At 42.1% G+C, this 15,646-nt stretch overlaps 1 protein-coding gene across 1 annotated transcript in view; it reads left to right on the forward strand.

Moving 5' to 3' along the window:
• LOC142490337 (V-type proton ATPase subunit S1-like protein) overlaps positions 1-15,646 on the forward strand; it is a 69,882-nt gene that overhangs the window by 18,510 nt on the left and 35,726 nt on the right. The window contains exon 2 of the mRNA XM_075592505.1: positions 13,634-13,680. Within this exon, the coding sequence (XP_075448620.1) occupies positions 13,634-13,680 (47 nt within the window). The remainder of the gene's footprint in view (positions 1-13,633; positions 13,681-15,646) is intronic.

Raw genomic sequence — 15,646 nt, forward strand, 5'->3', positions numbered from 1 at the left:
GATATAAAAAGTCTTATAAATGAAAGTCTTATCTGTTCCTTGTGGTTTGGAGGGAAAATCTTCTCTGTTCCTGGTTGCTACCTTTTCCTCAGGGTTTGTCAGCATACAGGTTTATAAGTTTCCCCTGTGTCTTGAAAGCAGCACTGCTGTTTCTTCTGGCAGGCTCAAGACAACTGTCCCCATGCTCAGTCTCACAAGTTGTGTGAGATTCAGGCACAATCTCTCTTCCTGTCTCAAAAGACAGGCTTTTCTAAGCAATCTAATCAGGCAGGTGGTGTTTGTTAATTGACTACCAGCAGTTAACCACCACACTGCTGGATTAGAGGCACATTTTCTGAACAGGGATAAATCCCCTGTTACATACCTCTCCTATTTGTGGGAAGCTCGGGCTTGCCACGGCCAAAGCCCATCCTTCCACTCTCATTCTAGATATCTCTGTGACTTGAATGAGAGTGGATGGAGGAAGAGAACCCTCAGTCCCGCTGGGATCGGAGCCCTTTCTCCAGTTCATTCGTGTCTCCTCCCGAAGGTGCTTGAGATCAGCACTCCTCAGTCGCTCGAGGAGGACTTTTTCTAAGTATAGTCTTTTTGCTATGTGTGCAGTCATGAGATTTCCCTCGCGTCGGGTGCTCGTTTTATTGCCGGTAGACTGTATGGCAGCAGTTGCAGAGCGTTTAAAAACAGCCCTTTGAGTTTTCCGCTCTTGAAGCTGTCTCTGCACCTTTTCCACTTAATGGAGTTGCTAGTTCAGCCTCTTTGGGATTAAGTTGCAAATCAATATCCACTTCCAGAGAATGTCCCATCTTTTCAGCTTCATCAGCTAAGGATTCCTCTGGTTTTGATTCAGCACGTGTACCTTCTTTTGTTGCCTGTTGAGTGGCTGAAGGTTTTGCTAGTGCTTGTTTAGGTGGTTCAAATTTTGAAACCTTGTTTTTCAGACGAGCGGTATTCCCAGCTCTCACTGCACCCTTGTCTTCATGGGGTTTTGTGGCTGTGGGATACTGACGCTTAGTCAGGGTCAATACTTGTCCTTGTAGAACTGTAATCTCATCCGCGAGAGATCCCTGTTTTTTGAGTGCGTCTTGCAAGTTTCTTCTCAGGAAATGTATCTGTACACTTTGTTTTTCTTGAGCTTGCTTCCACATTTTCACAGCATTGTGAAGCACTATGAACTTCTTTGCTTGGGCCACAGTTACTTGTTTCAGTTTCTGGAACTTCTTGTGCTCCCTTTTGTGCCGAGTCACCTGGGTTCTAGGCTTTGCCTTTAGCGATACTTTGGTGATGCTGAGGGTAGCCTTCAGTTTCTCATGCTGCTTTGCGGGGACATACTGGGTTATCAGACGTTCCTGCAGCACTTGTATTTATTTAACAGCCTGCAGATTGTCTTCCTGCAGAGTTCGCTGCTTCTCCTTGGACATCTGGAGGTGCGTACGCAGACCTTGCAGTTGGTTCTGCAGTCGGTGCTCTGCTTCAAACTTCTCACCTTCCAACAGTCTATTTATTTCCTTGACTTCGTCTGTCAAATGAAAATTTTCTTCATCCAGTTTTAAGTTTTCTCTTTTTAATCTTAAATTTTCTCCTTTTCCAGTCTCTGTACTATTCAGGGCCTCCTTGCAGTCCTCCTTCCATTTATTCACATCTGCTTTGAGAATGACAGTCTCCTGGCGTGAGATTTCCTTCTCTAGGTTGAGGGTCTGAAGGTCCTTCTGAGAGACTTTAAGATCTGTATTAAGATTGACAATAGTTTCTTTAGATATGTCCAGCTCCTCAGTGAGACTGTGTATTTCCTTTCTGGAGACTTCCATGTCTGTGCGGCAGCTGTTGGTCTCATGATGTGAGGCATCCAGTGCTCTGCGGAGTGTCTGAACCTCTTTCTGAGATACGTCCACCTCTGTCCGGACACTGTTGACCTCTTGTTGTGAGGCATTCAGCTCTACGCGAAGAGTGTGAACCTCTTGCTGAAAGACTGTCATCTGCTTTAGTGCCTCCTCATACTTCCGCTTCAGCTTAGCCATAATTTTATCAGATTGGCTCTGCTTTTCATCCATGGCGGAAATAGTAGCGTTTGCAGTATTTAGCTCAGTCTTGAGATCGTCCAATTCTGTTCCAGATTCAGAGTACATTGCAAGCACCGTCTTCTGTAACTCAGCATTATCTTCTCTCTAAAGTTTCAATTGTTCCCGAAGTAGATCACAGTCACGCCTGGCAATTTTCAGGGTGTCTTCAGGGCTGGTCAAGGGATCGTCACTCACTGGTTCCGGCTCCGCTTCCCTGGGATGATTGGTTGAGGGTTCCTCACTGTTGGCACCGGACAGACACTTCTTTGGGGTACACGACTTCTGTCTTGGGCCCTCTGGATATTCGGTTATCCGCGGGACGAATTCTTCATTTTCTTTAGGCTACAGGGCATCTCGGTCCCCCTTTTTCTCCACAGGATCTGCGGACGTGTCTGTTCCTTCCACGGTAAGTGCAGAACCGCTTTTCTTTTTCTTTTTTCGCCTTTTTGTTTTGGTTGACACTGTCCCTTCAGGGATACTGGGGTCTCCATCTTCATTTGAAATTTTAGCAGCGTCACTGGATCCACCCGGCTTTTCTAGCAACTGTAATAGCTGACGGAAATTTTCGGTGATCCACTGCTCCCACTCTTTCTCCTGCTGATCATATTCGTCATCATAGGGAGCGGTCTTTTCGGTTCGTGCCGAGTTCAGGCACCCCCACCATTCTTGGGGTGTTTTGTGGGTGTGACTTGGTTCGGGTTCCCCGTAAGAGGTGTCTTCCTCTTTATTGGACTGGAAGGGCCACTCTTCCGTGGGGCAGGGTTCATTACAGGAACACTGCATCTTGTCCTCCATTTTGAGGCTATCAGGTGTAATTTTCTTCCTGACCTCAGGAGGCGCTATTGCAGCTGTTGCCACTGTATTTGCTAGAACCCAAAATGGTTGTAGTCCTACAGGTGGGCATATTTTGCTTGTAGAGGTAGTAGCTCTAGCAGGCATCTCTGTAGACTTTTCTTTCTTGGGTATGTTTTACAATATCAGCAGTTCTGTGCACTCATTTTCTCTCATCAGGTATACAGGATATGCAGTTGCTAGGTAAAAACGTCTATTTGCTTTACACCATTTACTTGCTAGGTGCAATCTCTCTGCTTCAGCCAAATAATGTGGTTTTCTGCTTGAGTTCAGTCTCAACTTTGGGTATTATGACATTCACTCTTCACACTTTGGGATACCTTTTACACAGCTCAGCAATTCCTTTTTTCTAGTAGGCAATTTTACCATCAGCACTTGTTTACTGAAAATTCCCCTGCTTCAGCCCAGTGTTGCATCAATTTTCACACTTTTCTGCATATACTCCATTCACAACTGGTAGTCCTATGTGGTGTGGCAGCCTTTACTTGCCGAATCAGTACCGCTCGCGTGTCACCATCTGTATTCACTGCTTCAGCGAAACATTTGAAAACAACAAACGCCTATCCCTTTTAAGGGCTAACTTACTTCTTGAACCCTGACTACAGCTGGAAGGAAAAACCCCTATTTCAATGACCATATTACACTTTATTTGTGATAGGCAAATAAGGTTTACCTGCTTCAGCAGTCTCTCGCTCTCTCCTCTTGGGATTGGGGAAAAAGAGTCCATCTGTGGTTTTGTAAGTTTCAGTGCAGTGTAAGTTTCCTGCCTGGGTGTGTCCCTTTAACTCTGTCTCTGCTGCATGAGATCTTTGTTCAGGCTGTTTGTAGGCAAAAAGCACAAAAAAATTCACAGGCCAAACTCCGGGTCCCTTCTAACTTCAAGAACCACCTCTCGTCCCACTTCTGACGCCATATGTAGGCGGACGCTCACAGAGGTATGCAAGGGAGACTGGTTATGGTGAAATTAAATAAGGCTTTTATTGCGCCTGTTTCCTTAACATCAGGAAACCATCCAAAAAAGGGGTAAACAAAGCTTCTATTCACTTGGGAGTATTTCTAGTGAAATACTATGCAGTCCACAACTCCCTTTAGATAAGCATGTCTCCCAGCCCCAAACATATATCTTGAAATGAGCAGATATAAAAAGTCTTATAAATGAAAGTCTTATCTGTTCCTTGTGGTTTGGAGGGAAAATCTTTTCTGTTCCTGGTTGCTACCTTTTCCTCAGGGTTTGTCAGCATTCAGGTTTAGAAGTGTCCCCTGTGTCTTGAAAGCAGCACTGCTGTTTCTTCTGGCAGGCTCAAGACAACTGTCCCCATGCTCAGTCTCACAAGTTGTGTGAGATTCAGGCACAATCTCTCTTCCTGTCTCAAAAGACAGGCTTTTCTAAGCAATCTAATCAGACAGGTGGTGTTTGTTAATTGACTACCAGCAGTTAACCACCACACTGCTGGATTAGAGGCACATTTTCTGAACAGGGATAACTCCTCTGTACAACGACCATGAATCATGCTTGGTTTATGTGAAGTACCTGAAACAGTTTTGTGTGTAAATGACATACATACATACTGTAACAGAGAAAAGCAAGTCCTTGCATATCTTAGCCTGGTAGGCAGTAAAACATATGGATTAGTTAGGGACCTTTTTAACACCTGTAAAACCATCTTCTAAAACCTTTCAAGAACTTGTGCAAATTGTAAATATACATATTTCCCAAAAGTCAATCCTTATTGCTGAATGATTTAGATTCCAAAAGCAGGATCAAAAACAGGGAGACAATAAATGATTATATGCTTTGTGAAACACTGAGTTTAAGGAGAGTCTAAACAATACACTCCATGATCAATTGGTGTGCAGCCTAAATCACGCAGCAAGTCAGAAACGATTACTGGCTGAATCAGACCTCACTTTTCAAAGAGCTCTAGACCTGGCAGTTGCCATGGAAACAGCAGTCAGGGCTGCCCTTAAGCTCCAACAGGGACCGGCAAACCTGCAGAGGATATGTGTTATGTGACAGTTAGTGGTAAACAAAGGTCCACTCATGCACTAAATATGGAGGCAGCCTGCAGGGGATTGCCGCTTTCACAGCAAGATATGCTGACACTGCAAGAAATGGGGCCGCATTCAACATGCCTGCAAGGCAATCAGATCACTTACCCTAAGGCAACTAGCTTCCAACAAAGGAGAAACAGTAACTCACATCATTCACTTCATGGTGTGCAACGTGAACATGATTTTTTGTGTAACCCCCTCTTGGATGGCTACTCATTTATATATAGGGTCAATTACATTAAAGGGTTAACTATGTGGCCTCACGTAAATTACTTCACTTCCCAAAGTTACCATGTGATGAATGATGTCAGAACGAACAGTATATATATCCCCACCCTTTGTTCTGGAAACAGGTTCTTCAGAGTTCTGACTGGGTCCTCACTGTAAGTCCTGTACACCAGTATAAGTTTATATGTGTCTAGTCTGCAGCTAGCTTGTCTATTGTCATTATTATTTTCCAGTTAAGAAATATGTTCCGATCTTCAGTTAGTGCCTGTTAGAGGATCAGGAAGCTTAGTAGCAGGAGACGGATGCCGCATTGTCCTTATAGGATTGCTCCATTATAACCTGTACACCTACAGTATTGGATTGGCCCAATTAGCCAGTCTATTTCTCGCACCACTGTCTCAATGCAAGCTATTCCACTAAGTCCCTATGCAACAGGTAACTTAGGCTATGTACCTCCTCTGGTTAGGACCAGAATCTACCAGAAGATGATGTCCCTGACCTCTTCTACTTTTCCACATGTATTATATTGTGACTTTCAATGTGAGCTGTTTTGGGATGTCTGCTCAATAAACACTTTTGTTTTATAAAAGTTCCTGGCACCCATTTCTATTCTGCGCTTTCATACAGACAGCACTTACCCATGCACCATCTAAAACTCAACAATTATGTTTTATGGACTAATCTGATGTGCCACCATTCATAGCTGGGGAATGGGGGTTACATTTGCTAGAGGAATATGAGCCACTTATAGCCATTTTAAATGTGAATAATGTATCTATACATACTATCTCACTTATTTGAGTGAATCCCACCCTTGAAGTCAACAGCATACACATGGGAGGGGGGAGGGAGGGGGGTAGGAACATAGGTGCACCTAGGACTATCATACCACAGGAACTATTTAAGTCCTGCCTCCAGCATACCCAACTTAATAATGCGCATGTTTGCGGAATACCATGTTTAGCCAAAAGGGAAACTATTTCTAATAGTTGCCCATAATAACCATCAGGCCACACTACCGTTATACGTGGTCTCTGATGGAAGGACTTTTGGTTGAAATTAGCTCAATGCCTTACCCCTAGACTGGAAACAAATAGCTGTCATCCATGTTACGGAAGACTCTGAAATGCAAATATCATGAAGGATTTGAAAGGATTAAAAAGGGTTCACCACATCCCTAAAGCTAAAAGTAAAGGCTCAATTGAAATTCTGTAAAGCTCACCCAGTTCCATACTCCATTATATCTAAAGTACAATACAGGTCGAAATTGAGCAGCTACTCAAACAATCCTTACCCAAGTGGACCACACAGTAGAAGTTGTAGTTGCCTTTAGATGAACAATCAAAAGCCATGGTCATAGTGAACACCCATCTTCGGTTGTTCAGGTTATAACTGCTTGGTTTTTTGAGTAGCTCCTGCACCAGCTATTTGGCAGAGAACTATTGATCTGTAGTCTGGATCATATTTTCTTTAACTGTGCACGCAATGTCTTGTATATAATGTATACCCTGTTCATTTATGTAACTGTATTTGTAACCATGTATTATTTGTCTTACTCTGTGCCTAGGACATACTTGAAAACGAGAGGTAACTCTCAATGTATTACTTCCTGGTAAAATATTTTATAAATAAATAATATGGTAATAACTGTTAGAAATACAGAGGAGCAGTTGTCCAACTTAGAGGCAGTGTTAAAAAGGTTACAGCTCCTCCTCTTCCCCAGACTCCATATCTGTTAATCATCCCTATGTCTGCAGTTGCGCACCTCACAATGCATTGGGATGGGTCACATGACTGGCTCAAGTGACTTCCCTGCATGTGAGTTTCCAGCGTGAAGCCTCCTGGGTTCATCATACTGTAGCTAGCTGGCTGACTGCAGCTAAGTAGTGGCTGGAAAATTGTGTTACATGTGAATGGTGTGTTGGTTGTGTATGTACATGTTAGTTGTGTGTATCTTGGTTCCTCCCCTTGGTAGGGGGGATTAAAAAAATTGCAAATGTCTCAAATTCTAAACCAAATAAGAAAAATCTAAATTGCTTTACCTATCCGTTCCTTATTGAAATTGAGGGAGTTTTGGACAAGCTGGGCTATATATGGTCAGAAGCTGTTAGTATGTCTTCCATTATTCCCCACCGTTTCTCATTTACATATAGTCCTTACATACTCTACATACTCTACTTGTAGATTTTATAAACTACGTGGTGAAAACATCAGACAATAACCTTATGAGCAGAGCAATGGCTTGCTGTCAGCTTCATGGGTTTCTGGCAATTAACAGTACAGTATGTGCACCACTTTTATAGTTATACTGGGTCTCTTAATTAAAACATAAAAGCAGTCCAGATTGTAGGCCAGCTTCCATTATGGAGACCCATAAATCAACAACTTTATGCTATAGCACAAACAGCAAACAAACAGCAGAATATATTGAAATGAATATACAACGACCATGCATGTAGATCATAAAAATGCATTGTTAGTCTTTTATGAAATAGCAGGGCTACCAAACATGATGTGTGCAATTGATTGCATGCATGCAGCACTTGCACCACCACACGAAAGGGAAGAGACATTACTCAACCGTAGACATTATCAATCCCCTAATGTGCAGGTGGTGTGTGATGCACTTATGAATGTGGTAGTTGGGTTTTTAGGGGTCTTGTGACAATTCACATATCCTGCGTCAGACTTTGGTGTTTCATGATTTTCTTTCTCATGGTCACAGTTACATCACATTTGTTTTTCAGTGCTGGGTTTATGTACATACATACATACCTACACTTTACATATATAAATGTCAGTCCTTTTATTCATCATTATATATTTGTATATTATTCAAGTGAATTCAATTGGTATTGTATTGTATTGTATGTCTTTATTTATATAGCGCCATTAATGTACATAGCGCTTCACAGTAGTAATACATGTGGTAATCGAATAACTAACAGATAATATAAATAACAGATCATGGGAATAAGTGCTTTAGACAAACATAACATTAAGGAAGAGGAGTCCCTGCCCCGAGGAGCTTACAATCTAATTGGTTCATTATATACAGTATGTGTGCACATGCCTTTATATGTACAGCACTATGCAGCATACGGTTCATTCACCTCTACGTTGATATTCTTCCCATTGCACTTTCTATGAATTAGGGCATATCTACTGTATACTCTTAAATTCATTCTCTCTTTCAATGTTGTATGCACTGTTTATTATATTATGTTTGAAGCCACAAGTTAAATACGTTTTGGATTTATGCACAAAGCCATGCCGGCTTCCCTCGAGTGACGTCATCATTCCGGACCACCATGAGGCTACACAAGGGGATTTCCATCAAAACAGAGATGCTGAGAGGGTTCCCCCACAACTGAGAGCGACACAAGGAACCACTAGTGGGATTGCAGCATTGCAGCATTGCAGCGGTGGCCAGTGCAGTTCATCAAAATGTCATAACCCAGATATTTTCTGTGGGTGTTTCTACAGTATATACTGTACCTCCTTTTATTGTTTTAAATTATTAAAGTAGTGTTTTTGCGCTGTTATCTTCTAAACATCCTGCTCCAGTAATGAAAAGGACTACTAAATTAGAGCTGCATCACCTAGTGAGCTTTGCTAGGACTACTGTCTCTCACATACTGTTTGTATCTTGGGACATTATCTCGTAAGCCTTTCTCAAGGATGCCGTATAAGCTGAAACATTGATTAAATAAATGATTGTTTTACATTTGTTTGAAGTCCCATGAGTGACTGAATTTTTTCTGCTTTTTCACTATCCAATTCAGTTTCATGTGCAACCAGGCCAGCTATTCTGGTTGTGCGTGCCGGAAACAATGTTTGTTTTGTGTGTGTCTCTCTCTCTCTCTCTCTCTCTCCTCCTCTCTCCTCCTCTCTCCTCCTCTCTCCTCCTCTCTCCTCCTCTCTCCTCCTCTCTCCTCCTCTCTCCTCTTTCTCCCCCCATCACCTCTATCTCCAATCATCCCTTCTTTTCCCCATCTCCTCTCACACCCCTATCTCTCCCTCACCCATCTCTCCCTCCCAGTTGCCATTCTACCACCCCTCTTGCTCTCTCCTCCATTCCCCCTCTCTTTCCACCATCCCCTCTCTCTCCCTCATTACAGATATATTTACATATTTATAATAAGGAAAGCTCAAGAAAAAATACATAGGTTATAGTTACTATTTATTTTATTCTTTCCTGGAGAAAATGTTTTGCTTAACTTCATGTTTTGTGTGATATCACTGGTCTAATTTAACATTACAATTATTAAAGAATATATTCACTGTGAGATAGATGCCAGCAAAAAAAAATGGTGACATAATATCTCCAATTTCAGTACATAGATCTGTCTTTAAAATCAAAATGGGACATTGGCTGCTTGGCATTTGGCTGCGACCCAACGCCATCTTTAAATGTCCCATGTGGTGTGGCCACTCAGGTGAATGTCTGGGGCGGCCGCCACTCCTATGTGTCATCTTTAAATGTCCCGCACAATATGGGATACTATTGGAGCCGACTGATGGCGGATTGCAAGATAGTTGGAATCCTCCCATTTAATACCGTGGAGATGAAAGAGCAAGGGTCTTGGAAGTCGTTTGAAGTGTCTGCTATGCAGAACCGGGAACCTTTACGAGATGCTTGTAGTGAATGGCGTTGTCTATGCAAGTATATTGAAGGGAGAATTCTTCAGAAGGAATTAGGGAGTTAATGCTTGGAACTGATTTGGAGTATGGTGCTGATAAGTTGATGATTCACTTTTTCTAGAGGGAAAAACTGCTGGTTGCTGTACCAATTGGGCAGACATAGTCATAGAATGCGGTGCCTCCATGTCTGTATCACAAGACGATTACATTGTATCAATAATGATTGAGTTTCCTTTTAGAAGATGGCTGGTATGGGCTAGTGGATGGGAAAGTTAGTGTTCCTGGAGAACGTGAGATGTCAATAAAGAGAGGAGGCATTGGATGACATACTGTAAGGATACAAATGCTTCAGTGGCTGAGGAGATTGAGGATCTGAGCAAGGTCACTGGGAGGTTGGATTTGAAGAGATGCTGGAGTAGATAATACTGGCGATGGATGGACTGGAAATAACCAGGGGGGGGGGGAGGGAAAGGTCTGCTTTTGAGTGGTGGCTGGATGAAGGATGCTCCGTTGATCAATTCTGTGATAAGTTTAGGGATGGTCCAATTCCAAATTATTGGTTGAGGACTGTGTGGTGGAATGACGTACATGCATGGACGTAGGGAAGGACATTCGTCAGGATCAGAGGAGGAGCTGATAAGTAATCGGCCATTGACGCTCTGGAAGGTCTAATCGGGGACACTGCAGGTGATGGACAAAAGGGAGCGAGAGATGTCAGCTGACATTCCAGCCCCTTTTGAACTGATTGATTTTTGTGAATGGCAGAGGCAATTTTAACCTCACACGGGGGTACATTTTCAGCAATTGGTATTTCTGGAATTTAACTAAAGAATGTAAAAATACTCAAATTGCTAAAGACCACAATAACAGGACTTTGCAAGGGTACAAAGAAAGGAGACAATTATATTTTATGGTAAGTAGCCCGGAATGCTGCTTATCTTAGAACTGACTTCAGCTGCATTTTTTAAATTCTGCAATGTTGCTTTCTTATATGTGCAGTTTATGTTAAAGGCTTACAGCTAAGCATCATGTCCTTCTTAATGGATAATATAGTCTGATAAGAAGGACTTGACACTTCATCGCTCTAATAAGCCTTAATAACTAGATTCTGCTTAGTGATTAGGCCTTCGATAATTTGGCTAAGACAACCACTGTTCTTTATTCAGCTAATCCAATTTATATTTAAGTTTATGCCCTTCACTGTGAAAATAACTTTTACACCTTGATGTCTTCTACGGATCGAGTCAACCTAGTGAAGAAAAGACAAATTCTCTGAAATCAAAAGGGGATAGCAAAAAAAAAAAAAAAAACATTTTAAACAAATGATCAATGCAATTAAGGTAAACACACTTATTCAAGTCCGGTGAAAATTGTACATGTTTTCTCTTCCACTGGTTCTTGTCAGCCAATTATCCAGTATGTATGGCAATTAAGCTGGATTGTTGTGGGGTCATGGGTTTCATCATCACACCTTGCTTTCCTGACTATCTCATCCTACAATTCAATCAGAAGCCTCTCTCTCTTAACACACCCTGGCACTGCCCAATGTGGGAAGCCTTCCCTGTGAGAATAACTTATAGCAATCTAGGAAACTGTCCTGCGCTCAAGCCATCATCCAGCACTAATAGTGTCAATAAAAGTCACATGGAAAGAAACAGGGAGTTGAATTAGGCCAAAAATGAGGTCAGAGCTTGGGAAGGTTAATCTTACCTATGAAAAGCTCACTTCCAGACCTCGGTCCTGTCTTCTTCTGTATTCTGATCCAAGCGTGCAGCCTTCTGTGTGTATGGCATGCGGGGAAAGGAATCCGGCGCCACAGCCAGTGACTAAGTCGGAGGCACTTCCAGTTTGAATTTATTCAGCGCACAATGGAACACAGGCTCCACCACAGTCTCCCCCTCAACGCGTTTCACGCTCGAATCAGCGCTTCGTCTTGGAGAATAACTTATACCCTGAGGTCTACCAAGCATGTGCCGGTCACGGTGGGAAGTTTAGAGAGAAGAGCCCTCCCCCCAAGTTATGTACACCCCCCCCCCCCAAAGTTCTGTACCAACTCCGTGCAGGAATAGCAACCAGTGTACACAGAGTTAATGGCTCAGAAAAGACACACAGACTGCTTCATATTATCCTCTCGGCTAGTAGGTTTATTGCCCTGTGGTTGTTACAGAAGAATTCCTGCCCAGCTGAATTTCATTAAAGCTGCAGCCTCTCTCTCTTAAGGCCGCGATTATAGTGCGCGTGACGGCTATAGCAGGGGTGCACAAGACTTTTTGTGCGGGGTGCGGCGGATACAGAGGCCCCACGCTCTTCAGTGTGAGGCCTCTATAACTCACTTACCTGAATTCAGCCAGCTTCGGGCGATGTGTCACCATGGCCACATGGAGTCAAATGACGCCGTAGGTCACGTGATGTCATTTGACGCCCGTCACCATGGCAATGTCATGATTAAAGGTAATGGGAACCGCAACACTGGGGAAGAGCAGGCAGGGGGGTGCAGCGCAGAAAGTTTGTGCACCCTTGGTCAATAGGAGTCGCTGCACTTGGATAGTTACTTCCGTCCCTCACTCTGGTATTTCATCTGGTATATATGGCATTCATTATTATTACAACAGCCTTTTTTCCGTACGTACGATGACTGTGTAATGCAGTTTTTTTTTCAACCAGGGTTCCCGGGCATCCCTTAACTGGATCCTTGCAATTTTCTGGACATTTGACAATTGTATTTAATTCAGAAGAATTTACAATGCATTTGATCACAGAGTTGCTATTAGAGATGGTTGGGGGTTCCTCAGAATTTCACTTAAGATTCATTGACCAAAAAAAGGTTGGAAACCACTGGTGTAATAGCTACTGTAAGTAACTACACGTAGTAACATTACGTAGCAAATTTTCTTTTGATATTATGTTTTGACCACTGTGCATGATATATGGGGAATCTACTTTGCAACATATGTTCTTTAGCTTCTTTGTTTCTTGTGTGTGATAGATTTACATGTGTTAACTATTCATGCACGATCTTCTCTATAATTGCCACAATACAGTATACCGGTTACTTTTATTATTACAGGCTCTGCAGATATCTGCATCTGCCCCAATGTTTTAGAACCCAAAATGAGATATATGCATTTTTGGATTCTCCGCTGGAGCAGATTGCTTTTAAATAGCACAGTTGAGGTTTTTTCGTTAGGTTGTAGATGTATTTTTATGATATGTATATGCACTTTAGGTTTGCTAGATTAACTCGGTGCTGGTTTCCTTTGTGGCACTTTGTTACCTAGCAAACAGGTACCAGGTTTTGGTCTGAATTGTTTTTAGTGGTGTCATGGCGTGGGTATGTATTACACTGAGTGATCTCTATATCTTGGCAAAGGTCCGAGGTTGGACTGAAACGGAATTTTGTTTAATGCATTTTGTATTTTTCCATATAAGACTATTGGAGTGCCATTATTTTCTGCATTTTTAGTAAACAAAGGCCTACATGACTATGCACATTAACTTGTAATGCTTGTCAGTTCTCTTTTGTGAAGCTTGCTGTTTTTGCTGCATTTTTAGTCAAATAAAACTGCCCATTTCGGCTGATTCACAAACTTCAGGACACATTTGGCCCACTCGAGTTGGTGTATATTTTCAGTCCCGGTAATGGCCACCGTTTTCTTTTTTTCTTTGATTTCAAATGAAATATTACAGCAATATTAAATGGGATGCATTACAATTAAACATAGCTTTACATTTGAAGAAGAATAAAATTTTCCGTTTCAGGTGTCACATACATCTCTTTCCATTTCTTTCTTTTTTTTCAGTTACAACTCACACACAGCTGCAGGTAAAGAATTAGTCTGGAGTTATGGTAAGATTTTTCTTTTTGACCCAATATTGCCTGCTGTATATCATGCAACTTTTGGCACCATCATTGTACCATATAAAGCACATTTTATGTTGATGTCGCCTCTTAACAATACATATATTATTATTCTCCTCCCTTCTTATGCTGTCGTATTTAAGAGATATACAGTACTATACATTTGCTTCTGCAGCACACGACTACTGATTCATCAGTAGGACATTTATTTTTCTATTTTATGATTTAACAATTTACAAGTAGTATTAAAAAATAACTAAGATAGAACAAATGCTGTATGGTGCTCCAAAACAGGAAGCAGCAGTATTCAATAGTATAGTGGCAAAGTCTTTTGAGGAGTACCCCTCCAATAATCAATGTTAATGCTGGAAACTGGTGATCCCCAATTGATGTATGACTGGCATATAAATATCCCACAAAGCAATGTAGTAAGGATGACTGCCGGTGTCCAGTACTAGTGTAACATCAAAATATAGGGGGAAAGTATACAATGAATGTCCAGATTCCCAGTCACAAAGTATAGAACAAAAGGAATGAACTCACATGAGATGTGCATCCTCAGGTATAGTGAGCCCACTGTATCCAATAGTCCAGGGGTGAGAGTGTGCACCCGTCTGTAGAGATCAATGGTTAAAGGAAAAGAGAAAAACGGAGCACTACATCCAGTGCTTGTAAGCCAAAGCACTGGATGTAGTGCTCCATTTTTCTCTTTTCCTTTAACCATTAAAAAAAACCTATATTGACAAAAGATCTGAATATTTACTTTTTTCCCCCTTAAAATATTTAGTATTTTTGGATTGAATTTTTTTTTTTTTTATAACTTAAATTTTATTGAATCAAGACAGCATAAAATACATTACAGAATACTTTTGTCTTGTATGCAAACAATATTTTAACAATTATATAAGTAACAACGAGGTCCTGCTGTGCTTCGGGACCCGGTCTTCCGGGTACTTTGGTGTGGACTATATAGTCCAAGCCGACTCTACTTAAATGGACAAACAGACACATATAACTCAACTTAAAAGGGGAGACAATACATACTCACAGAAAAAAAAAAAAAAAAAAAAAAAAAATTTGAGGCGGGATGGGGAGGGGAGGGGAGAGGGGTAGGTTGGGGGTGAGGTAGGGGGAGTGCATTGGTAGTATGTGCGGCACGTGGCTCCGTGCTAAGCATCGCAGATGTTTGCAAGCTGAGTCGTCTCTCTTATTACTTATGTTATAATGTTGCTATAAGGGGTCCTGGGTGAATAGAATACTTCCTGTAAGCCCCTCCCAAGGAGAACGCACCTACTGTTATCAGAGCCATATTGAGGACCTCTCAATCCCCGGGATATCTGTCTGTGCCAGCCAAGGCGTCCAGACTTTTAGAAAATTGTCACCAGTATCGTTAACTAAACTCGTTAATTTTTCCATCTGGCAAATGAACCAAATTCGATTCCGAATCTTTGGGATGGTTGGAATATCAGATTGTTTCCATAATGCTGCGATCTCGCACCGCGTTGCAATTGCGAAATGGGCAATTAGTTTGTTATTTGTTTTGGAAAGGCCCGTCAATGGCCTGTTCAGTAGGAACAACCACGGGTCTGGGGGAATGGTGAGATCGAACAGTCTCTGTATCCAATGTCTAATCGCTTCCCACAGTGGAGAGATCCGTGGACAAGACCACAGCATATGTAACAGGTCGGCTGTTCCTCCGCACTGGCGGGGGCACAGGGGAGAGGAACCCGGCACAAACCTTGATAATTTCAGTGGGGTGAGGTACCATCGCATTAGGACTTTATATGCGTTCTCCTTGAGCGTGGTGCATATGGAGCTCTTCGCTGTGGCCATATATATGGCGCTCCATTCTTCATCTTCTAAGTTTTCTCCCAGATCTGTTTCCCATTGAGAACGGAATGAGGGTATCTGCTGCTCATGTTCACCAGAACTGATCACTTCTCCGTATAGCTGA

Source organism: Ascaphus truei, chromosome 1 (assembly GCF_040206685.1).
Source record: "Ascaphus truei isolate aAscTru1 chromosome 1, aAscTru1.hap1, whole genome shotgun sequence".
Classification (NCBI taxonomy): Eukaryota; Metazoa; Chordata; class Amphibia; order Anura; family Ascaphidae; genus Ascaphus; species Ascaphus truei.